The sequence below is a fragment of the Delphinapterus leucas genome, chromosome 2 (genome assembly GCF_059928025.1).
Source record: "Delphinapterus leucas isolate spDelLeu-1000000601 "Yukka" chromosome 2, BTC_Dleu_Yukka2, whole genome shotgun sequence".
Lineage (NCBI taxonomy): Eukaryota > Metazoa > Chordata > Mammalia > Artiodactyla > Monodontidae > Delphinapterus > Delphinapterus leucas.
The window spans coordinates 96,299,237-96,324,003 of NC_143130.1; the positions used below are offsets into that span (position 1 = coordinate 96,299,237).

Consider the following 24,767-nt stretch of genomic DNA (forward strand, 5'->3'; position numbering starts at 1 on the left):
GAAATCTCCTGAAGGGAGAGGCCGCTGCTCAGACAGCTGTGCAGCTGTAGACCAGGTCCACTGTGGGGAGGGGGATTCCTGGGTGCTGTCCTGACCTAGACTGAGAAAAGCCGGGTTCAGGCCAAGCAGAGGCAGACAGAGGCAAAGACCCAGGGCTAGGGGGATACCTATCTTTGTTTTACTCCTCCCCTCTGCCCACATAGAAGTTAAGAAGAGGAAGGGGAAGTAAGTCTTAGCTGGCATCACAATTATGGGAATTAATGTGGCAGAGTAGGAAGAGTCCAGGATTTGGAATCAGCAAAGCCTGGGGTCAAATGCTGTGGCCCCAGCACTTACTTCGTGCCCGGTACTGTCCTCGTCATTTTACATTGACTCATGTCATCTTCACAATAACGCTGTGAGGCAGGTACAGTTATCACCCTTCTCCCCAGTCCACAGATGGGAAAACTGAGGTGAGGAGCAGTTAGGTACCTTGCCCAGATCCCATGGCTGGTGAGTGGCAGAGTCTGATTTTGAACCCAGGAAGATCTGGGTCCAGAATCTTCACTGTTAAGCACTGCGCTCCACGTGGCACACGGCAGGCAGTCAAGAAATGGCAGCAATCGTGACTTTGAGTAAGAATGTTCTCCCCTCCCCGACCGGGCCCCACCCCATTTCCTCCAGGCTCCTCTCCTGGCAGGTGAGGGTTTCCCATGACCTACCCACCTCCTTTCCTGCCAGGCTCCAGGGTCGATCTGACCAGGGCTGGCTCAGCTCTCTCAGCCACACCTGTCTCTCTCCAGGACCATGGCTACCTTGTACCGTGACCCTGACTGGTCCTCCAAAAACCTGGAGCTTGCCATCCTCGAGGCGCGGAGGCACGTAGTCAAGGACAAGATGCCCGCTCTGTTCCCAGATCAGCTCCTCAAATTCCGGGAGGAGCTGCAGCAGCGCAGGCAGGAAGGCTACAAAGTCACCTTCACAGACTTCTGGGGTCTGCTAGTCGAGGCCTGTCTGGGGGACGAGGTAGGTGCTCAGCTTCCCCTGGGCCCCAACCCGCCCGGGGATGATGCCCAGCCCTCCGCCTTCACTGGGGCACCGGGAGGTACATCACAGCAGGAGGGAGTTAGGTTAGACCTGCAGATGCACCCTTGGGCCTTAAGAAGCATGAGGCATCAGAACGCATGATGCAGGCAGATGGTGGGATTGTCTTCCCGAGTCCCTTTGGAGTATGACTGAAACCCTCACATCAGGGGTGACTTAGGTGCAACCTTTCCGAGAGGCAGCGGGCCCTCTGAGAACCTGTGAGAGAAAATGGGGAGGGAGCCATCAGAGTGTGATGTAAGCCTGACCCCAAGTGGAGGAGAGAGGGAAGGAAAGGCCAGGTGGAAGCATCCTAGCCCACTGTGCGGTCTGAAAGGTCAGCACAGTGACCCTTGCAGAGTTCCCCAGCCAAGTTGGCCATCAGAGGAGTCTGGCACCGCCCCCTCCCCTCCACCACAGTGGGCCTGCCTCAGGATCCCTGCCACGCTCAGTCATGGGCTGGGACCAGCCCAGTGGGAAGTGTGGCCTTAGAACAAACTCGGCCCTGGATTTCAGAGCATGGTAGCTGGGCCATCAGCCAATTACACTCCTGTAGTTGGAGGTCTGCTGGGCCCCTTCTCATGGCCACCACACGGAGGATGAGCCCAGTGAGGTTCCTTCCAGCTCTGATATCCAATGATCTGAGCCGTGTGTGCCCAAGAAGAGAAGCAGCCTGTGTTGGGACCCAGCTGCTGTGAGAGCCATGTGGGCCGTGGCAGGGCAGTGGGATCCCCATGGGATGCTGCCATCCCGGACATCAGGGTGAGCTCAGCTAACACCTGGACCCTTCCGACTGCCCAGGCCCCAGGGTGGAACCAAATTTGGCTGTTGCTTGACCCTAGAGTAGGGCTTCCCATCTAATTTCTATCCAGGCCTATGGCTGTCTGCCCCACTCCCAAAGGTGTCTGAAGTGTTCTGAATTCAAATCAGAACTTACCAGAAGGAAGAGGGACAGCAAATTCTTTTCTAGTAGATCCCCTCTTCCAGAAAACACAGACAATTTGAGCAACCAAGGATGGACCAAACCTCATCTTCAACGTTCATTCATTCCCTCATTCATTCTTTCAACAAAATTAAGTACCTCCTGCATGCCAGGAACTGTGCTAGACAGTGGGGCACTCACAGCCTTTGATGGACCCCTGCCCTTTCTGATAACCCACTGTCTACTCTTTCCACGTGACGGAGCAGGGCAGGCAGAGGTTGAGGGTGCTGGCTTTTGGATTCAGGCAGGACGGGATTTGAATTCTGGCCCTGCTCTGTGCTATTCCTTAAATGGGAATTTCATCAACCGTTCCGTCAACAGTTAATATTTCTTAGAGTAGTTAGTGCTCCACGTGGTGGGGAGGAAAGCTCCAAGGCTTTTAACATTAGAGTCTGAGCATTGCCCAGGGTTTGGTGTAGGAAGGAGCCTAGGTTCCTGGGAAAGCAAGCCTAGGATTGATGGAAGGTGGCCTCTGCTCTTCCACTCTGGCCAAGGCAGGAGCTCCTTTGCCTCAGGCCCCCTTGATAATGAGTGTGGATTGGGCTCTTCCCCGAGTCTGCAACTTCCTCTCCTTCCATGACGGTCATTGCTGCGGTGCCCATATCCCTGGGCCCAGTTCTGACAGGCATCCCGTTGGCCTTGCAAGGGAGGCCTAAGAGTTGTTTGACCCACACATGTTTACCATCCCACACAGGTTCTGTGCCTTTACACACTCGCGCAACCATGGATGTCACCCACCAGGCAGCTGCTTGGCCTGGGATCAGAGCCTGGGCCTCTAAAGCCTCCACTGGCCTGGTCTACACTGGCTGATTCACTTTGGGAGGTGGCCTGTGGTCCAGGCTGATCTGCAGGACTCCCACTTTGATTACACCACTTAGTGCTCTGGGGGCTTAGAGGGAATTTGACTGCCATCCGGTGCCAAGTTTCCAAATCTTTTGTTTAAAAAGAATCTTTTTTTGCCTCCCAAATGAGTTTATGAGAGAGCCCAACATGCAAAGCAGATTTTTTAAAAATGGAGCTGCTCTGGTTTGAGTAGGGTGGAAGATGATGAAGAGGGGGCAGTGGTGGCCTCCTCCACCCCGGCCTTTTCATTCTCTGGTCCCTGAGACTCGAGGAGAACCCCAGGACTCTGAAGGACAGCTCTAAACTGCAGATCCAGTCCCACCCTCTCCATGTGTCTGGGGTGATGAACGGCCCAAGGATGCGTGAACATTTTCTGGGTACATTTTAAGAGCAGCTTTGACTGGTGTCAGGTGAGACCTCCAGAGCAGCCTGGTGGGCTCAGGAGCCTGGTGGGCTACCAGAGGTCCAGACTGTCCTCTTATTCTGCACCGCTTCCTGGCTGCTTGTCTGCTCCTTCTCCTTAACCATTATTTTTCCACACAGAGATATGAATGCAAACTGTCAGATCAGAGTGCTGCTTTGTGTCAGGGCCAGAACCCCCTGCCCATCTACCTCACCATCAATGTAAAGGATGACGTAAGCAACCAGGATTTCAGAGGTAACACTGGTGGCTAGCAATTTCCCCGGGGCGGGGTGGGTCCCTTCTCAGCAGGCAAAGGCACTCAGTACCCCAGCGCACACATCCCGCCACCATACCTTTGCCAGCCTCCACACCAAGAATGTGCTGACAGCCGAAGAAATCCACTTGGCTACCCCCTTCTGCCCAGACGCGTGTAGCTGGTGGGCAGCAGGGGTCCTATGGCTCCCCTGAGCAGAGATTTGATGGGATAGAGGAAATAAAGGTCGTGAAGGGAGAGAGTCCTAGGCGTTTCTTAAGCTGCCAGGATGGAGGGACTCTAGAGACCTGCCCTGCTTCGGGGTCCGGTTTTGGTCCGGGTTTATGAGGCGCAAACGAGCCTGTGCAGCTTGCCACACTGAGTCTTGCCGGGCCAGCAGAAGCCGGTCACGGGCGCCCCCCTGTGCCCTGCGGGGGAACTGCGGCCTCCCCACCCCAGGCTCCTCGCGGCCGGGGAGACGGCGCGAGCTGGGAGAAGGGTGGGCGGGGCCGCCCCGGCCTGAGACTGACACCCTGCCCTGCTGCTTCGTGTGCAGAGTGGTTCGAGTTCTCCCCCTACGAGGTGGGCCTGCAGAAGTATGGAGCCTTCATTCCCACCGAGCTCTTCGGCTCCGAGTTCTTCATGGGGCGGCTGATGAGGAGGATCCCAGAGTCGCGGATGTGCTACATGCTAGGTGACTCCTGGCTGGGGGCGGCCCTTGGGAACCCCGCCCCGTGCGGAACAGGCTCCAAGTTTGATTAGAGGAATGACGAGGAGACACGGTCTGTTCCCCCAGGATCATGTGCCAGGTGCTGGTGCTGGTTTGGGTTATCCCTTGGGCATATGACCCTCCTGGCATTTGTCAGCATACCCTCATTCCAGGAGACGCTCCGGAGCCTCCCAGCCTCCCAGCCTGCCCTGATCTCCCTGTGACCCTGTGGGCCCAGAAGGACCTGACAGGGGCTCCTGGGTCACTGGGGAACAAAGGGGACTCTCCCAATGTCCTGGTCTCCAGTCGTCTCCCTGGTGTCCGTTCAGAACCAGACTGGGAGTTGCAGGCTGAGATGGAAGCTTCTGGAACTTCTACCCCCTTCCCCCTGGTTCCAGGAAGCAACATGCCTGTTTCCGGGGCTTGAACCAGCCCCTGGGATCCAAGGGGCCAGAGGGGACCTCAGGGTGAAGACAGAGTGTCTGGGGAAGCCTGGCCCAGCTCCCAACACTATGTTCCCTGGTCCTCCAGAAGCCAGGCCCACTGAGTGCAGGGGCCTGACTGTGATGTCCACTCGTAGAGTTCTCCCCTTCAGAGCCCAAAGTACATCTGTCAAAGGGCAACCGCAAAAAGCGGACCCATTTTTACAGCCTCAACAACAGTTATGCCCTTATTTAAACTAGTTGTCTGCCTCCCCCTCCCTTCCATCTATCCCAAATCCAACCCATCCCAGAAAGTCCCACTTAAGCCCCATTTCTTCTGGGAAGTCAGCCCCGAAGCCCACAGCCCCCAGCAGCCTCTCCTTCCTCTGAACACCTGTGCTGTTGAGCATGTGGCTCAGAGATCTGTAGGTGAGACACTCGGACTTGAACTCTGGTTCCTCATTTATTAGCTGTGCAAAGTAGGCCAAATTACCTAACCTTCCCGAGCTTCAGTGTTCTCATCTGTAAACTGGGCTTAAGAGTAAAACCAACCTTATGGAGGATTCAAATGGGTCAATGTATGTGAACGATTTCACATGAGTATTATTATTACTGTGTTGCATTTTTTAAATCATAATAAGAGATGGTGTTACATTTATTGAGCGCTCACCATGTGCCAGGCGCTGTCCTAAACTAGTGTGTTAACTGATGCAAGGGGTGATTTCTGGACTTGAACTTGAAGCCTGCACTTGTCAGCGTTAAGTCTCTCCTGGGGCTGTGCCTTATACGCCTTCATACCCTCTCCCAGTTCCAAGAGGAGAGCGGAGAAGAGTTGAGTCACTTATGTCGAGCTGCACTGTGGGGAGAGGGAAATGAAAGCCCGTCCCACTCCCTGAGCAGCTTGACTTGGAGGGGGCATCGAGTCCAAGGCAGAATCAATCAGTATTTGGGTGGGCCTGGAAGCTCTTGGGCAGAGCGGCTCACCGCTGGTCCTGCTCCCTAGGTCTGTGGAGCAGCATCTTCTCCCTGAACCTGCTCGATGCCTGGAATTTGTCCCACACCTCGGAGGAGTTTTTCCACAGGTGGACAAGGGAGAGAGTGCATGATATAGGTGGGTGACCCACTGGCTTCCCCTCCTGGTTGGGCGATGGCGGGGGTGGGGAAGGTGGGTCAGCAACTGAGGACCAGTCCACCTGCCACGTGTTTCAACATCATCCCTATGGCCCACGGAAATAGGAAGGCAGCTAGGGGGTCTTCCCTGCCTGGAAAGGAGGGTGATTGCAGTTGGATACACCTTTGCCAGCTCTGGCCTGGCCCGGGGGAGTGGATGCACCGTGTGGTAGGCTTGGAAGAACTGCACGGCGCCCAGGAGAGCTGCAGAGGGTGGGGATCTATGAATGCAGTTAAAGGTCACCCTTCTGGACTCTCTGTTTTCTCTGGAACCCCTCCTTGCCTGTCACCCCACTCCTTCTCCTCTACCCTGCCCCTGTTCTATGTCTCTCCCCTGGGTCCTCCTGGCTCCGAGAACTAGACAAGGAAGGTGTGCACTGCACTTACAGGCTGACCCCTGGGTGCAGGGCAACCATGCGGTGCTTCACCTGGGCAATCTGGGGACTCCAGCTCTGTAACCTGTCCTCCATCCACCCCCCCTCCCCTGCAGAAGATGAGCCACTCCTACCTGAAATCCCCAAATGTGATGCCAACATGCTGGACACCACGGTGGTGACGCCAGGGTCATGGCTGTCCAATACTTTCCGCAACATCCTCACCTCCCGGGCCTTTGTGTCTGAGTTCCACAACTTCCTGCTGGGGCTGCAGATGCACACCGACTACTACCAGAACGGCCAGTTCTCCACGTGGAAGGGTAACCTTACCTGCTGCCCCTTGAGGCCTACCTCTGTTTAGAGGAAAGGGAAGTGGATGTGGAGGGAGAAAGGATGAGAAAACTCCTCTGCCCATGTTCATTGGGCCCAAGTGGCAGACTCTCCCCATAGTGTATTCTACATCTGGTGATGCCTTGAACAACGGGTGGAGTGGGGGTGTACTTAATTAATTGAATCTGTACAATGACTCTATACGGCATCTGTATAACAATCCCAGCAGGTAGAAGTTGACCCCATTTTACAGTTGGGGAAGTATGGGCCCTGACTTTCTACAGTTGTGTTCTGGGGACACCTTTTTTTTTTTTCCCTTCATTTTTAAAAAAATGTATTTATTTTATTTATTTTTGGCTGAGTTGGGTCTTCGTTGCTGTGCGCGGGTTTTCTCTAGTTGCGGCAAGTGAGGGCTACTCTTCGTTGCGGTGCGCGGGCCTCTCGTTGCAGTGGCTTCTCTCACGGCAGAGCACGGGCTCTAGGCACGCGGGCTTCCGCAGTTATGGCATGTGGGCTCAGTAGTTGTGGCGCACAGGTTTAGTTGCTCCGCGGCATGTGGGATCTTCCAGGACCAGGGCGCGAACCCGTGTCCCCTGCATTGGCAGGCGGATTCTTAACCACTGCACCACCAGGGAAGCCCCTGGGGACACCTTTTAATGTAAGTGCTGCCCCCGGAGTTGGGCAGGGATGGCCCAGCCCAGGCTCCTCCAAATGGTGAGTGGCAGAGCTGGCTCTTAAACTGTGGTCTTGCAGCTTCAACTCAGGAGTTCGTCCCCACCCTGCTGAGGCTCTAAATTTGACTTTCCACCATCTTTGGTATTTTACTTGGCCACAGCCTGCAATGGCTGCTTGAGCCTAGGCTAATAATCTTTGTCCTCACTATCTGGGGCAGAAAAGGCAGCTGGCTCTGGGCCCACGGTTTGCACTAATTTATAGGATAGTCTTAAGCCCCTGCTACACCACAAATTCTGTGGCTGAGCCTTAGTGGGCTTTCTGTGCATGTTCCATAAAAGACTTGCTAAACTCCCCAGATAATGCTGTTCTTCTTCAGCCTACCCAGGGGGACACTGGGACTCACCGGGTACCCTGGCCAAGGGGAGGGCTGGAGGCCAGGCTGAAGTGGATGAGCTCCGGGCAGGGCATCCCATCCCCACCAGGTGCCTCTGACCATCTGCTGAGATCAGGGCGCCAAGGAGTAAGGATAACCACAAGCCTTGACTTTCAGACTCGGTGCTAGATGGCTTCCCAAACAAGCTGACAGCGTCCGTGAACCACTTGTGCCTGCTGGACACTGCATTCGTCATCAACTCCAGCTACCCGCCCATCCTCAGGCCGGAGAGAAAAGCTGACCTCATCATCCACCTCAATTACTGTGCTGGGTCCCAGACAAAGGCAAGTTTGGCAAAGAAAGGCTCCCACCCCACTCCCCACAGGCTCCTAGACTTAGCATCGGAGAAGCTCAAGCCACCATCCCTGATGGAGGTTACACCTCCAAACCTCAGGGGCGTAGCCCGCTGGCCCTCATGCAATGGGTTTACTAGATTCACTGAGCTAATTCCAATTTTATTCTTACATTTGAGCATTTCCCATATTTGGCAATTCTTTAGCTGCAAAATAAAAAAGAGTTTAAAAAATAACCTTAGGGCTTCCCTGGTGGCACAGTGGTGAAGAATCTGCCTGCCAATTCAGGGGACATGGGTTCGAGCCCTTGTCCGGGAAGAACCCACATGCCGCGGAGCAACTAAGCCCGTGCACTACAACTACCGAGCCTGTGCTCTAGAGGCCACGAGCCACAACTGCTGAGCCCGCGTGCCACAACTACTGAAGCCCGTGTGCCTAGAGCCCGTGCTCTGTAACAAGAGAAGCCACTGAAGTGAGAAGCCCGCACATGGCAACGAAGACCCAATGCAGCCAAAAATTAATTAATTAATTAATTAATTAAAAAAATAATAATAATAACCTTAATAGAACCCAGTCAATTGTAAAGTTTTGTACCACTTCAGGAGCTTGTAATGTCCTATGTTCAAAGTGATCACATGGTCTCCCCACTACCAGGAAGTATGAGCCTCCATGTAATTACACCAAAGAGTTAGGACCAGAGATTTTTATTTATTTTTATTTATTTCCTTTTGAAAAGTTCTGGATTTTCAAGGGAAAGAAACTGTTTTTTGGTCTACTTTATTTATTTTATTATTATTTTTTATACAGCAGGTTCTTATTAGTCATCAATTTTATACACATCAGTGTATACATGTCAATCCCAATCGCCCAATTCAGCACACTACCATCCCCAACCCCCTGGGGTTTTCCCCCATTGATGTCCATAAGTTTGTTCTCTACATCTGTGTCTCAACTTCTGTCCTGCAAACTGGTTCATCTGTACCATTTTTCTAGGTTCCACATACATGCATTAATATACGATATTTGTTTTTCTCTTTCTGACTTACTTCACTCTCTCTGACAGTCTCTAGATCCATCCACGTCTCAACAAATGACTCAGTTTCGTTTCTTTTTATGGCTGAGTAATATTCCATTGTATATATGTACCACATCTTCTTTACCCGTTCGTCTGTCAATGGGCATTTAGGTTGCTTCCATGACCTGGCTGTTGTAAATAGTGCTGCAATGAACATTGGGGTGCATGTGTCTTTTTGAATTATGGTTTTCTCTGGGTATATGCCCAGTAGTGGGATTGCTGGGTCATATGGTAATTCTATTTTTAGTTTTTTAAAGAACCTCCATAATGTTCTCCATAGTGGCTGTATCAATTTACATTCCCACCAACAGTGCAAGAGGGTTCCCTTTTCTCCACACCCTCTCCAGCATTTGTTGTTTGTAGATTTTCTGATGATGCCCATTCTAACTGGTGTGAGGTGACACCTCATTGTAGTTTTGATTTGCATTTCTCTAGTTATTAGTGATGTTGTTGAGCAGCTTTTCATGTGCTTCTTGGCCATATATATGTCTTCTTTGGAGAAATGTCTATTTAGGTCTTCTGCCCATTTTTGGATTGGGTTGTTTGTTTCTTTAATATTGAGCTGCATGAGCTGTTTATATATTTTGGAGATTAATCCTTTGTCCATTGATTCATTTGCAAATATTTTCTCCCATTCTGAGGGTTGTCTTTTCATCTTGTTCATGGTTTCCTTTGCTGTGCAAAAGCTTTGAAGTTTCATTAGGTCCCATTTGTTTATTTTTGTTTTTATTTCCAGTACTCTAGGAGGTAGATCAAAAAAGATCTTGCTGTGATTTATGTCAAAGAGTGTTCTTCCTATGTTTTCCTCTAAGAGTTTTATAGTGTCCGGTCTTACATTTAGGTCTCTAATCCATTTTGAGTTTATTTTTATGTATGGTGTTAGAGTGTTCTAATTTCATTCTTTTACATGTAGCTGTCCAGTTTTCCCAGCACCACTTATTGAAGAGACTGTCTTTTCTCCATTGTATATCTTTGTCTCCTTTGTCATAGATTAGTTGAACATAGGCGCATGGGTTTATCTCTGGGCTTCCTATCTTGTCCATTGATCTATGTTTCTGTTTTTGTGCCAGTACCATATTGTCTTGATTACTGTAGCTTTGTGGTATAGTCTGAAGTCAGGGAGTCTGATTCCTCCAGCTCCGTTTTTTCCCCTCCAGATTGCTTTGGCTATTCGGGGTCTTTTGTGTCTCCATACAAATTTTAAGATGATTTGTTCTAGTTCTGTACAAAATGCCATTGCTAATTTGATAGGGATTGCATTAAATCTGTAGATTGCTTTGGGTAGTATAGTCATTTTCACAATATTGATGCTTCCAATCCAAGAACATGGTATATCTCTCCATCTGTTGGTATCATCTTTAATTTCTTTCATCAGTGTCTTATAGTTTTCTGCATACAGGTCTTTTGTCTCCCTAGGTAGGTTTATTCCTAGGTATTTTATTCTTTTTGTTGCAGTGGTAAATGGGAGTGTTTCCTTAATTTCTCTTCAGATTTTTCATTAGTGTATAGGAATGCAAGAGATTTCTGTGCATTAATTTTGTATCCTGCAACTTAACTAAATTCATTGATTAACTCTAGTAGTTTTCTGGTGGCATTTTTAGGATTCTCTTTGTATAGTATCATGTCATCTGCAAACAGTGACAGTTTTACTTCTTCTTTTCCAATTTGTATTCCTTTTATTTCTTTTTCTTCTCTGATGCCATGGCTAGGACTTCCAAAACTATGTTGAATAATAGTGGTGAGAGTGGATACCCTTGTCTTATTCCTGATCTTAGAGAAAATGCTTTCAGTTTTTCACCATTGACATTGATGTTTGCTGTGGGTTTGTTGTATATGGCCTTTATTATGTTGAGGTAGGTTCCCTCTATGCCCAAGTTCTGGAGAGTTTTTATCATAAATTGGTATTGAGTTTTGTCACAAGCTTTTTCTGCATCTATTGAGATGATCATATGGTTTTTATTCTTCAATTTGTTAATATGGTGTATAACATTGATTGATTTCCGTATATTGAAGAATCCTTACATCCCTGGGATAAATCCCACTTGATCATGGTGTATGATCCTTTTAATGTGCTGTTGGATTCTGTTTGCTGGTATTTTGTTGAGGATTTTTGCATCTATATTCATCAGTGATATTGGTCTATAATTTTCTTTTTTTGTAGTATCTTTGTCTGGTTTTGGTATCAGGGTGATGGTGGCCTCATAGAATGAGTTTGGGAGTGTTCCTTCCTCTGCAATTTTTTGGAAGAGTTTGAGAAGGATGGGTGTTATTTCTTCTCTAAATGTTTGATAGAATGCACCTGTGAAGCCACCTGGTCCTGAACTTTTGTTTGTTGGAAGATTTTTAATCACAGTTTCAATTTCATTACTTGTGATTGGTCTGTTCTTATTTTCTTTTTCTTCCGGGTTCAGTATGGGAAGGTTATACCTTTCTAAGAATTTGCCCATTTCTTCCACGTTGTCCATTTTATTGGCATAGAGTTGCTTGTAGTAGTCTCTTAGGGTGCTTTGTATTTCTGCAGCATCTGTTGTAACTTCTCCTTTTTCATTTCTAATTTTATTGATTTGAGTCCTCTCCCTATTTTTCTTGATGAGTCTGGCTAATGGTTTATCAATTTTGTTTATCTTCTCAAAGAACCAGCTTTTAGTTTTATTGATCTTTGCTTTTGTTTTCTTTGTTTCTATTTCATTTATTTCTGCTCTGATCTTTATGATTTCTTTCCTTCTGCTAACTTTGGGTTTTGTTTGTTTTCTTTCTCTAGTTCCTTTAGGTGTAATGTTAGATGGTTTACTTGAGATTTTTCTTGTTTCTTGAAGTAGGCTTGTATAGCTATAAACTTCCCTCTTAGAACTGCTTTTGCTGCATCCCACAGGTTTTGGATCATCGTGTTTTCATTGTCATTTGTCTCTAGGTATTTTTTGTTTTCCTCTTTGATTTCTTCAGTGATGTCTTGGTTATTTAGTAACGTATTGTTTAGCCTCCATGTGTTTGTGTTTTTTACGTTTTTTCCCCTGTAATTCATTTCTAATCTCATAGCATTGTGGTCAGAAAAGATGCTTGATATAATTTCAGTTTTCTCAAATTTACTGAGGCTTGAGTTGTGACCCAAGATGTGATCTATCCTGGAGAATGTTGCATGAGCACTTGAGAAGAAAGTGTAATCTACTGTTTTTGGATGGAATGTCCTATAAATATCAATTAAGTCCATCTTGTTTAATGTATCATTTAAAGCTTGTGTTTCCTTATTTATTTTCATTTTGGATGATCTGTCCATTGGTGTAAGTGAGGTGTTAAAGTCCCCTACTATGATTGTGTTACTGTCGATTTCCTCTTTTATAGCTGTTAGCAGTTGCCTTATGTATTGAGGTGCTCCTATGTTGGGTGCATATATATTTATAATTGTTATATCTTCTTCTTGGATTGATCCCTTGATCATTATGGAGTGTCCTTCTTTGTCTCTTGTAACATTCTTTAAAGTCTATTTTATCTGATATGAGTATAGCTAATCCAGCTTTCTTTTGATTTCCATTTTCATGGAATATCTTTTTCCATCCCCTCACTTTCAGTCTGTATGTGTCCCTAGGTCTGAAGTGGGTCTCTTGTAGATAGCATATATATGGGTGTTGTTTTTGTATCCATTCAGCAAGCCTGTGTCTTTTGCTTGGAGCATTTAATCCATTCACATTGAAGGTAATTATTGATATGTATGTCCCTATGACCATTTTCTTAATTGTTTTGGGCTTGTTTTTGTAGGTCCTTTTCTTCTCTTGTGTTTCCCACTTAGAGAAGTTCTTTTAGCATTTGTTGTAGAGCTGGTTTGGTGGTGCTGAATTCTCTTAGCTTTTGCTTGTCTGTAAATCTTTTGATTTCTCCATCGAATCTGAATGAGATCCTTGCTGAGTTGAGTAATCTTGGTTGTAGGTTCTTCCCTTTCATCACTTTAAGTATATCATGCCACTCCCTTCTGGCTTGTAGAGTTTCTGCTGAGAAATCAGCTGTTAACCTTATGGGAGTTCCCTTGTATGTTATTTGTCGTTTTTCCCTTGCTGCTTTCAATAATTTTTCTTTGTCTTTAATTTTTGCCAATTTGATTACTGTGTGTCTTGGTGTGTTTCTCCTTGGGTTTATCCTGTATGGGACTCACTGTGCTTCCTGGACTTGGGTGGCTACTTCTTTTCCCTTGTTAGGGAAGTTTTTGACTATAATCTCTTCAAATATTTTCCCTGGTCCTTTCTCTCTGTCTTCTCCTCTGGGACCCCTATAATGCGAATGTTGTTGCATTTAATGTTGTCCCAGAGGTCTCTTAGGTTGTCTTCATTTCTTTTCATGCTTTTTTCTTTATTCTGTTCTGCAGCAGTGAATTCCACCATTGTCTTCCAGGTCGCTTTTCTGTTCTTCTGCCTCAGTTATTCTGCTATTGATTCCTTCTAGTGTAGTTTTCATTTCAGTTATTGTGTTGTTCATCTCTGTTTGTTTGTTCTTTAATTCTTCTAGGTCTTTGTTAAACATTTCTTGCACCTTCTTGATCTTTGCCTCCATTCTCTTTCCAAGGCCCTGGATCATCTTCACTATCATTATTCTGAATTCTTTTTCTGGAAGGTTGCCTATCTCCACTTCATTTAGTTGTTTTTCTGGGGTTTTATCTTGTTGCTTCATCTGGTACATAGCCCTCTGCCTTTTCATCTTGTCTATCTTTTCTGTGAATGTGGTTTTTGTTCCACAGGCTGCAGGATTGTAGTTCTTCTTGCTTCTTCTGTCTGCCCTCTGGTGGATGAGGCTATCTAAGAGGCTTGTGCAGGTTTCCTGATGGGAGGGACTGGTGGTGGGTAGAGCTGACATTGCTTTGGTGGGCAGAGCTCAGTAAAACTTTAATCCGCTTGACTGTTGATGGGTGGGGCTGGGTTCCCTCTCTGTTGGTTGTTTGGCCTGAGGCAACCCAACACTGGAGCGTACCTGGGCTCTTTGGTGGGGCTAAGGACAGACTCTGGGAGGGCTCATGCCAAGTATTACTTCCCAGAACTTCTGCTGCCAGTGTCCTTGTCCCCACGGTGAGCCACAGCCACCACCCCTCCCGCCTCTGCAGGAGACCCTCCAACACTAGCAGGTAGGTCTGGTTTAGTCTCCCCTGGGGTCACTGCTCCCTCCCCTGGGTCCCGATGCACACACTGCTTTGTGTGTGCCCTCCAAGAGTGGAGTCTCTGATCCCCCCAGTCCTGTCAAAGTCCTGCAATCAATTCCCACTAGGCTTCAAAGTCTGATTCTCTAGGAATTCCTCCTCCTGTTGCCAGATCCCCAGGTTGGGAAGCCTGATGTAGGGCTCAGAACCTTCACTCCAGTGGGTGGACTTCTGTGGTATAAGTGTTCTCCAGTCCGTGAGTCACCCACCCAGCAGTTATGGGATTTGATTTCACTGTGATTGCACCCCTCCTACCGTCTCATTGCGGCTTCTCCTTTGTCTTTGGATGTGGGGTATCTTTTTGGTTAGTTCCAGTGTCTTCCTGTCGATGACTGTCCAGCAGCTAGTTGTGATTCTGGTGCTCTCGCAAGAGGGAGTGAGAGCACGTCCTTCTACTCCGCCATCTTGGTTCCTCTCCCTGGTCTACTTTAATACAGTCCTATCCTGAGGCCAGGGAAAGGGGAGTATAGACAGATGACAAGGATGACACCAATGATAATGACCTAAGTTTGTAAACAAGGGACAACATGCTTTCCTACACATGATCTCCCTTGATCCTTACACCAGCTCTTTGAGGTAGATGGCACAACTGCTATTATTCCTATGTTATAGGTGAGGAAGGTGAGGCACAGAGACGGTAAATGGCTTGCTTAAGATCGCACAGCTAGTGAGCTTAGAACGGGGAAGAACTAAGGGGATTCTGATACTCCAAGTCTGCTGCTTTTTCTGTTACATCCTGTTTATAAAGATGCCCTTTCAGAGTCCTTTCTGGCCCTGTCATGTTCCAAAGCCCATGAGTGTCCCACAGGAGCCTGGCCAGCCATGGCTGTCACCCTCTTAGGGAGCCAGCCACATCTCCAGGTCTGTGGGTGAAGCATCATTGGAAGGGCTTCTGTCCAGTTTACTTGGGGAAGGAGCTTGCAGTTGGACACACACCAACCTACTGCCTCAGGCTCTTCATCCGGATCCAGGTTTGTCCTAAAAATAGCACACATAGGCAGAGCAGTTGGAGACCTGAGTTGTTAACTGGGGAAATCAGAAAGCTGGACCTAAGAATTCTGTGTTTCTTGCCCACCCTCACCCCTCCTGATACTCAAACATGTCCTCCTGTGATGTTCCAGCCCGTGAAACAAACCTGCAAGTACTGCACCGAGCAGAACATCCCCTTCCCCAAATATGAGGTGCAGGAGGAGGAGGATAACCTCAAGGAGTGCTACCTGATGGAGAGCTCCCAGGAGCCCGATGCCCCCACTGTGATTTTCTTCCCACTCATCAGTGACACCTTCCAAAAGTACAAGGCCCCAGGTAAGCCGCCGGGAGCTCAGGTCGCACCCAACTGGCCTTGGACGGAGAGCTCCTGTTCTTAGACGTGTGCAGTCTTCTGACAGCACTAACAGGAAAGCCTGGCATAGCTCCTGTCTGAGCCCAACTTGGCTTCGGCGAGAAAGAACGGCCCCCCGTGCCCCCGTGCACCGGCGATGTCAAGCTCTACTCTTTCAGTCATTCACAGCCTGGCGCTGTGCGGTGCCAGGGACGTCCTGAGATGGGCAAGCTATGTCCCTTGCCATGGTGGGCTAGGAGGTGTGCGTGCGCATCTGCGTGTGTGAGTGTGCACATGGGCACGTTTTATTGTGGGTGTGCAGGGGTGGGCCTCGGGGAGAGGGGTAGAAACAAACCATTACAACCTCACGTGATAAGGGGCTACAGCAAGTCCTTCTGCTCCTCCAGGTGTGGAGCGAAGCCCCGAGGAGCTGGAGCAGGGCCAGGTTGACATCTATGGTCCCAAATCTCCCTACGCCACCAAGGAGCTGACGTACACAGAGGCCGCCTTCGACAAGCTGGTGAAGCTCTCCGAATATAACATCCTGAATAACAAGGACAAGCTCCTTCAGGCCTTGCGACTAGCAGTAGAGAAGAAGAAACGCCTGAAGAGTCAGTGTCCCCCTAAAGTCCCAGGACACTCGTAAGAGTCCCCCCTAAAGTCCCAGGGCAGTCCTGTGTCTGCTTCTAGCATCAGAGGTGCAGAACCCAGGGCTGACCGGCCCTCAGAGCCAGCTCCGCTGTCTAGCAAGGGCTGCAGGCAGGCTGGCCTGGGCTTTCTATCAAAAAAATTAAAATTAAAAAAAAAAAAGGTTGAAGGAGAAAGAGAGACAAAGGAAAATAACAAAGGGATGTAATGGGGCTTTATACCCACTGGAATTTTTTTTTAAACACCTTTATTGGAGTATAATTGCTTTACACTGTTGTGTTAGTTGCTGCTGTATAACAAAGTGAATCAGCTATATGTATACATATATCCCCATATCCCCTCCCTCTTGCGTCTCCCTCCCACCATCCCTATCCCACCCCTCTAGGTAATGACAAAACACCGAGCTGATCTCCCTGTGCTATGCAGCTGCTTCCCACTAGCTATCTATTTTACATTTGGTAGTGCATATATGTCCATGCCACTTTCTCACTTCGTCCCAGCTTCCCCTTCCCCCCCCAGTGTCCTCAAGTCCATTCTCTATGTCTGGGTCTTTATTCCTGTCCTGCCCCTAGGTACATCAGACCTTTTTTAGATTCCATATATATGTGTTAGCATACACGTATATTTTGTTTTTCTCTTTCTGACTTACTTCACTCTGTATGACAGACTCTAGGTCCATCCACCTCACTACAAATAGTTCAATTTCATTTCTTTTTATGGCTGAGTAATATTCCATTTGTATATGTGCCACATCTTCTTTATCCATTTGTCTGTTGATGGACACTTAGGTTGCCTCTGTGTCCTGGCTATTGTACATAGTGCTACAATGAATATTGTGGTACATGTCTCTTTGAATTATGGTTTTCTCAGGGTATATGCCCAGTAGTATACCCACTGGAATTTTTTTTAAACCTTCCCTGCAGGGAAGGGGATCCAAGAGCCACAGGCTCCCACACATGCCTGAAGTGTGGAGAATAATAGCATGGCCCAATTTTATGGCTGGTTCCCCAGAAACCTCGGATTCGGAGCTGGAACTCAAAGCCCTCCCCTCACTACTCCTCTCTGCTCAGGAAATGCGCAAGAGGACCTGAGAAGCATTCTGGGTTCTCTGGAAAAATGCTTTTTAATTTTTTTTATTTCTGAAGGTGGTCTTTATTTTTTTAATTTTTTTAACATCTTTATTGGAGTATAATTGCTTTACAATGGTGTGTTAGCTTCTGCTTTATAACAAGGTGAATCAGCTATACATATACATATATCCCCATATCTCCTCCCTCTTGCGTCTCCCTCCCACCCTCCCTATCCCACTCCTCTAGGTGGTCACAAAGCACAGAGCTGATCTCCCTGTGCTATGCGGCTGCTTCCCACTAGCTGTCTGTTTTACATTTGGCATTTGGTAATGTATATATGTCCATGCTACTCTCTCACTTCGTCCCAGCTTACCCTTCCCCCTCCCCGTGTCCTCAAGTCCATTCTCTATGTCTGCGTCTTTATTGCCGTCCTGCCCATAGGTTCTTCGTAACCATTTTGTTTTTTTTTTTTAGAATCCATATATATGTGTTAGCATACGGTGTTTTTCTCTTTCTGACTTCAAATGCTTTTTTAAATTTAATGCAATTGTATTCTTGTGATTTTTATAGGCAATTGTATTTTGTGATTTTTATTTTTATGAATCAGCTTATTAATAGGAAGCATAATGCTTGAAGATCTAGATGGAGCACTAGAGACATCCTGGTCTCTTCAACAACAAACACAAACAGGTGATGGGGTTTCAGCAGCCCCTCTGCAACCACTTAAAGGCCGAGGACAAGTGATCCCTTTTATCCCCACTGGGCAGCCTCGACTGAGCATCCAGCTCCGGCGAAATGCCAGGCAAAGCCCAAGTCTGCAGCTCCAGTTCACCAAACAAGGATCTGGGATGCAGCTCTGGGACGTCTGGGCAGGTACATGAGGCATCAGGTGAGTGATGCTGCCTGGTGCCACCACTCCACAGGGCCACCACTCGCTGACCAACCTGCTCCAGAGGCACTTCTCCAACCCTAACCCTCCTCTCTGGTTTCCAGATGGTATTACTTATTTCTAAGCGGCATTTCTCTTATTTATTATGTAAACACCATGGCCAGAACATCCCAACTCTTGAAGAGTCACCCTGAGATAACAAAACTGGAAAGGATCAACCCAGAAAGGACTAGGTTAACCCTGAGGGAAATGCTCATCTTTGGAGATGGTTTCCAGATGAATCTCTGGGAAAGCCCTGGGACACAGAAGCTCGAAGTATCCACATCTCCCATCAGGCTGGGAACTTAACTAAAGAAATGTGTAGGACTTCCCTGGTGGCGCAGTGGTTAAGAATCCGCCTGCCAATGCAGGGGACACGGGTTCGAGCCCTGGTCTGGGAAGATCCCACATGCGCGGAGCAACTAAGCCCATGCGCCACAACTGCTGAGCCCACGTGCCACAACTACTGAAGCCCACGTGCCTAGAGCCCCTGCTCCACAAGAGAAACCACCGCAATGAGAAGCGCACGCACCACAACGAAGAGTAGCCCCCCCGCTCTCCACAGCTAGACAAAGCCCTTGCACAGCAGTGAAGACCCAATGCAGCCAAAAATAAATAAATAAATTTATTTTTTAAAAAAAAAGAGAGAAATGTGTAACCTGAGCCATTGAGATGCCTGTGCTGATGGAAGGCGTGACCAGAAAGGCATGTGGTCTACATGAAGCCCAGCAAACCTGGAAGACATGGCCCTCTCTGGGCCACCATGTTCCCTAAGCAGTCCTTTGGATGTTAGGAGATGTGTGGTGACAGGTGTCAAAAGTTTACCAAAATTGTCCTCTGATTTACATCCTTGCTACCCAAAGTGTGGTGGGGAACTGGTTAGAAATGCAGAATCTCAGGCTGCACCCCAGCCATACTGAGTTCAGAATCTGCATTTTAAGGAGATTTTCACCTCCTCTCCACTGCCCTCAGGTGATGCTTATGCATATTAAAGTCTGAGAAGAGAGGGTTTATGCCATGCTCACTCATAAGCTGGAAAGCATGAATCCATCACTTCCCCTGAGCCACTGATAAACTGGGCTCCTGGACCTGCAAAGCTGGTCCCCACCCAGGGAATGCTGACTTGGGACCCCACCCTGCTCCAGCACCAGAGCAGCCAGCTGCCTCCACTTTGCCATCTTTTCTTTCCATCTGCAAGAAACGGGTTCTCCTAAAATGATCAGAGTGAGCCACTGGGTAAGACCTGGGTGTTTATTGTAAGGTGAAGGCAGCCCTGCCTTGGATTCATCGAAGTATGTAAAACGAGGTTTATAAAATCATTGTATTTTTTGAGCACAGAATAAACTGGCCACGCGGGTAAACGCTGTTGACTCACCAGCTTTCATCACCTGGTGCTGCAAACCCTGCATAACTCCTGCCCTCATCCCTGCCGGGGCTTCCCACACGCACGGCCAGAGGTGCGAGAAGGCTGTTTTCGTCCCCGCCCTCCTCTCCTCCCGCAGGGGTTCCCCCTTTCTTGTGTGGCGGGGTGCCCCTCTGTTTTTGTGAAGCCGCGGCAGCGACTAGTGGAGCACCAGCCCTTGCTGACTTATGCTGTTTGAAGCTCAGATGGTTTTCACGAAGCACTAATTGACGGAGAGGAAGGAAGGGCGGCCAGCATCAGCCTAGCACCTACCTGATATACAGCAGTCTGTGAACAGCCTGTGCTTTCCAGGAACTTAGATTTGGGTTGGGGGGTAAAACATGAAAAGATTTGTATATAGACTCGAGAAGTTAAATAGTGACTTAGCTTCTAAAACAGTGCTGGCAGTGTCACAGAGCAGGGGATGAGTAAGGGCCACACAAGGGATAAGGACAAAGTGTCATCAGCTCCGAGAGGGGCAAGAGCATAGGGTCCTGGGGAGGACAGAGAGGCTCCCGCCTCAGGTTCCCTGCTCTCTGCCTATAACATGATTTAATAGAAAAATTAAATAAAACTCCTTTCTCCCCCAATGTCCCTCCCTCCCTGTCTCCCCTTTCCTTCCTGAGAGCAGGCAGCACACCACACTGCCACACAGCCCAGTCACCCTGCCCCACAGTGGATGTTTTCTGCTCTTATGTCTCCATGAAAACACTTCTCCCCGAGGTCACCAATGCCCTCCTAATTGCCAATACACTGAGCCAAATGGCACCAGCCCTTTACAGGCCTTATCTTACTCGATTGTTCACCACCTTTGGCCCTGCAGACCACTCTCTCCTTCCTGAAACCCTCCCTTCCCATGACTTGCTTGCCAACAGCAAGCAGTTCAATTCAGTTCTGCTTGCAAATATTTATTGCCTTCCCACTACATGCCAGTCACTGCTGTAGGCACTGGGACAACAAAAAAAAGGATGAACAATTGACCCCACACTTCAAGGAGCTTCCTTCTGGTCCCATGCAGGAGACCTCCATGGAAACAGAGGCTTGCAATAGAAGTTCCATATTAGCTGTGTACACAGGGGCACACGTTAGGGGCTGCCAACCCAGCCCTAGAGGGAAGGGGCCACATGTGCTTGGACATTTTCAAGCCTCTTCCCTGGCTTCACCTCCCCTCTCTCCTTTAACTGCTAGTATTCCTTGAGGCTCTTTGCTTAGCTCTCCCCCCTTCTCACTCTATACTCTCCTTAAGCAATCTCATCTACACCCAGGTCTTCTACTACTGCTTCTATTTTGAAAACTTGCAACGCTTTAGTTCTAGCCAAGGTAATGTCCTAAGTTCTTGATTCATGTATTCAAATTCTATATCAGTTAACATTGCTTTTGCTACATAACCAAAAAGGATCTAAAGAGGCTTAAACAAGACAGAAGAAGTTTATTTTTCTATTTCTTATCAGAGACCCAGGCTCCTTTCAGCTCTTGCTTCTGCCATCCTCAAGTTTTCCTTCTGGTCCAATATGGCTGTTGGAGCTCCACCCATCATGCCCACATTCCAGGCAGCAGGAAGGATAAAGGGGTCTCAGCATATTTCATGTAGCATAATGTTTTCGAGGTTCATTGAGATTGTGACCTAAGACAGAATTTCCTTCCTTTTTACGGCTGAATAATATTTCATTGTATGTATATACACATATTTTGTTTATCCATTCATCCATCAATCGACACTTAGGTTGCTTCCACCTCTTGACTATTGTGAGTGGAGCTGCTATGAACATGAGTATGCAAATATGTCTTAGAGACCCTATCTTCAATTCTTTTGGATATATACCCAGAAATGGGATTGCTCGATAATATGGTACTTCTGTCTTTAATTGTCTGAGGAACTGCCATACGGTTTGCCATAGCAATTACATGGATTCACTTCTGTAATCTGCTTTTTTCCACTTAAAAATATATTCTGAGCATTTTCTCAGGTCATTAATACTCATCTTATATAACAATTTTCAGAGACTGCATAGGAATCCGTCATCTGCTTAACTAGTCTTTCATGGGGGGACAACTAGTCACAGCTTTTCACTATTATAAATGATATGCTGATAGACATTCCTTTGATAAATCTTTACATTCATTATTCCCTCAGGATAAAATTCCTGAGAAGTGTGAGCATTTCTAACAACTAGTAAAGGTACAATTGACATACAATAAACTGCACATATTTAAAGTACACAATTTGTTGAGTTTCAACAGATATATCCAACTGTCAACCATAACCACAATCAAGGTAATGAGTAAATCCTTCAGGCCAACAAAAGTCTCCTTCTAATGCCCTTTGTAATCCTTCCCTCTGCTCCCCCCCTGCTGGGTCATGTGGTAGGTGTATGCTTCACTTTTTAAGACACTGCCAAACTGTTTTCCAAGTGGTTGTACCATTTTACATTCCACTGGCAAATGAATGAGGGTTCCAGTTGTTCCACATCCTCACCAACAACTGGTATAATCAGACTTAATTTCAGGCATTCTAATAGGTATATAACAGTATCTTGGTGTGTTTTTTTCTTCCCCCTGTGCCGCCTGGCTTGTGGAATCTTAGTTCCCTGACCAGGGGTTGAACCCGGGCCATGGCAGTGACAGCGCCAAGTCCTAACCACTGGACCACCAGGGAACTCCCTGTCTTCTTGATATTGAGATTTAAGAGGTCTTAATATATTCTGGATACAAGTCCTTTATCAGATATGTAATTTGCAAATGTATTCTAGTCTGTGATTTGTCTTTTCATTCTCTTTACAGTATCTTTCAAAGGCCAGGAGTTCTTAATTTTGATCAAGTCCAATTTATCAATTTTTTTCTTTTATGGATCATGCTTTTAGTATCATCTAAGAAACCTTTCCCTACATAAGGTCACAAAGGTTTTCTGCTATGTTTTTGTCTAGAAGTTTTATAACTTTAAGTCTTACATTTATGATTTATGTTTATAATCATTTTGAGATAATTTTTACATATAGTGCAAGGTAGAGATCACAGTTCATTTTTTCACATATGGATGTCCAACTGTTCTAGCATTATTGGTTGAAAAGACTTTCCTTTATCCATTGAATTGCCTTTGCACTTTGTCAAAAATCAATTGACCATGTATGTGTGGGTCTATTTCTAGACTCTATTTTGTTCTTTTGATATATTAGTCTATCTCTATACCAATACCATGCTGTCTTGATTTCCGTAGCTTTACAATGAGTTTTGAAATTAGGTAGTATGTTTTCCAACTTTGTTATTTTTCAAAGTTGTTCTGGCTATTTTAGGTCCTCTGTATTTACATGTGAATTTAGAATCAGCGTGTCAATTAACAAAAATAAAAGCCTGCTGGGATTGCACTAAATCTATATATCAGTTTGGAGAAAATTGACATCTTAACAATATTGAGTCTTGTGAGCCACAAGCATGGTATATATCTCCATTTATTTAGACCTTCTTTATTTCTCCCAGAAATGCTTTGTAGTTCTCAGTGTATAGACCTTGTACATTTTTAAAATTAGGTTTATCCCTAAGTATTTAACATTTTCAATGCTATTGCAAATGATATTGATTTTTTTAACTTCATTGTCCAGTTATTCATTTCTAGTATATAAAAATACAGGAGGTTCTTGTCTTATACCCAGCAACCTTGCTAGGCTCACTTAGTTCTGCAAGCTTTTTTTGTAGATTCCATAGAATTTTCTACATAGATGATCATATTTTCTGCAAATAGAGTTTTACTTCTTCCTCTCCAATCTAGACACCTTTTCTTTTACTTGCCTTATTGTAGTGACTAGAACCTCTAGTAGGATATTAAATAGAAGTGGTAAAATCAGACATCTTTACCCTGTTCCTGATTGTAGAGGGAAAGCTTTCAGTCATTTCACCTTAAGTATGATGTTGAGAAGCAGAAGTCTTGAATGTGCATTTTCAAGATTTTTGATAAGTATGGACTCCAGAGAAGTTCCAATTTACACCATCTCCAGCAATGTATGAAAAGGTACCTTTTCATACACCCTTGCCAACATTAGGCATCATCTTAGAAAAATAAGTCTGCCATTCTTAATGTTATCTCTTCATTTTAAATTTGTTTCTTTGATTATTAATGGAGATCAGCATCATTTAATGTTTACTAGCCAGTTGTATTAGTTTTTTTAGTTGTCTATGTCCTTTGCTCATTTGTCTAATGCGGTGTTCAGTTTATTCATTTCTTTCTTAATAACTTCATAGTAGCTTTTTAAAGTTCTAATGTCCTTAATTAAATATGTATATCACATATGTCTGTAATATTTGACCCAATTTGTCTTTTGCCCTTTACTTTTGTTTATGGATTTGTTTGGCTTTTTATATATACTATTTTTAATAGAATTTTTTTAGAGCAGTCTTAAATTCACAGCAAAATTGAGTATAAAGTACAGAGAGCTCCCATGTATCCCTTATCCTTGCAACACAGCCTTCGCACTATCAACATCCCACACTATCCACATCCTACACCAGAGTGTTACATATGTTACAATCAATGAACCTAACCTACACTGACACATGATTATCACCTCAAATCCACAGTTTACATTACGGTTCTCTCTTGGTGTTATATAGTCTATGGATTTGGACAAATGTATAATTATATGTATCCACAATCACATTATCACACAGAAAAGTTTCACTGCCCTACAAACCTTCTGTGCCCTTCCTACTCATCCTTCCCTCCTCTCTAATCCCTGGCAACCACTGATCTTTTTACAGTCTCCATAGTTTTGCCTTTTCCAGAATGTCATACAGTTGCAATAATATAGTATGTAGACTTTTTAGACTGGCTTCTTTCACTTAGTAATATAGTTTTAAGTTTCCTCCACGTCTTTTTCTGGCTTGATAACTCATTTCTTTTTAGCTGAATAATATTTCATTGTCTAAACATACCACAGTTTACTTACCCAGTCACCTCGTTAAGGACATCTCAGTTGCTTCCAAGTTTTGGCAATTATCAATAAAGCTGCTATAAACACTTGTGTGCAGTTCTCCTGTGGACATAAGTTTTCAACTCATTTGGGTAAATACCAAGGAGAGCAAATTCTGGATCACATGGCAAGAGTATGTTTATATGGGTTTGTTTGTATGTATTTAAAAAAAATTGAAGCCTTTACTTTTTTGTTGACAAATCTATCAACTCTTTTTTTCATAATTTCTATCTTTGA

At 46.2% G+C, this 24,767-nt stretch overlaps 1 protein-coding gene and 1 non-coding gene across 4 annotated transcripts in view; one reads left to right on the top strand and one right to left on the bottom strand.

Annotated features, from left to right (window-relative positions):
* PLA2G4E (phospholipase A2 group IVE) overlaps positions 1-19,528 on the top strand; it is a 45,814-nt gene extending 26,286 nt beyond the window's left edge. For 2 of the 3 annotated variants that reach the window (XM_030762724.2, XM_089904872.1), the window contains 8 exons: positions 783-1,005; positions 3,431-3,545; positions 4,100-4,237; positions 5,678-5,785; positions 6,335-6,538; positions 7,774-7,940; positions 15,322-15,505; positions 15,929-19,528. In XM_030762724.2, the coding sequence (XP_030618584.1) occupies positions 783-1,005; positions 3,431-3,545; positions 4,100-4,237; positions 5,678-5,785; positions 6,335-6,538; positions 7,774-7,940; positions 15,322-15,505; positions 15,929-16,167 (1,378 nt within the window). In that variant the 3' untranslated portion in view covers positions 16,168-19,528. Of the gene's footprint in view, positions 1-782; positions 1,006-3,430; positions 3,546-4,099; positions 4,238-5,677; positions 5,786-6,334; positions 6,539-7,773; positions 7,941-14,041; positions 14,129-15,321; positions 15,506-15,928 lie in introns of those variants that run through there. The other variant, XM_089904874.1, reaches the window with a different exon arrangement.
* A 2,625-nt stretch (positions 19,529-22,153) lies between these two features.
* On the bottom strand, positions 22,154-22,225 carry TRNAD-GUC (transfer RNA aspartic acid (anticodon GUC)). Its single transcript has one exon. It is a non-coding gene; the product is annotated as a tRNA-Asp (tRNA).
* Between the last annotated feature and the right edge of the window lie 2,542 nt (positions 22,226-24,767).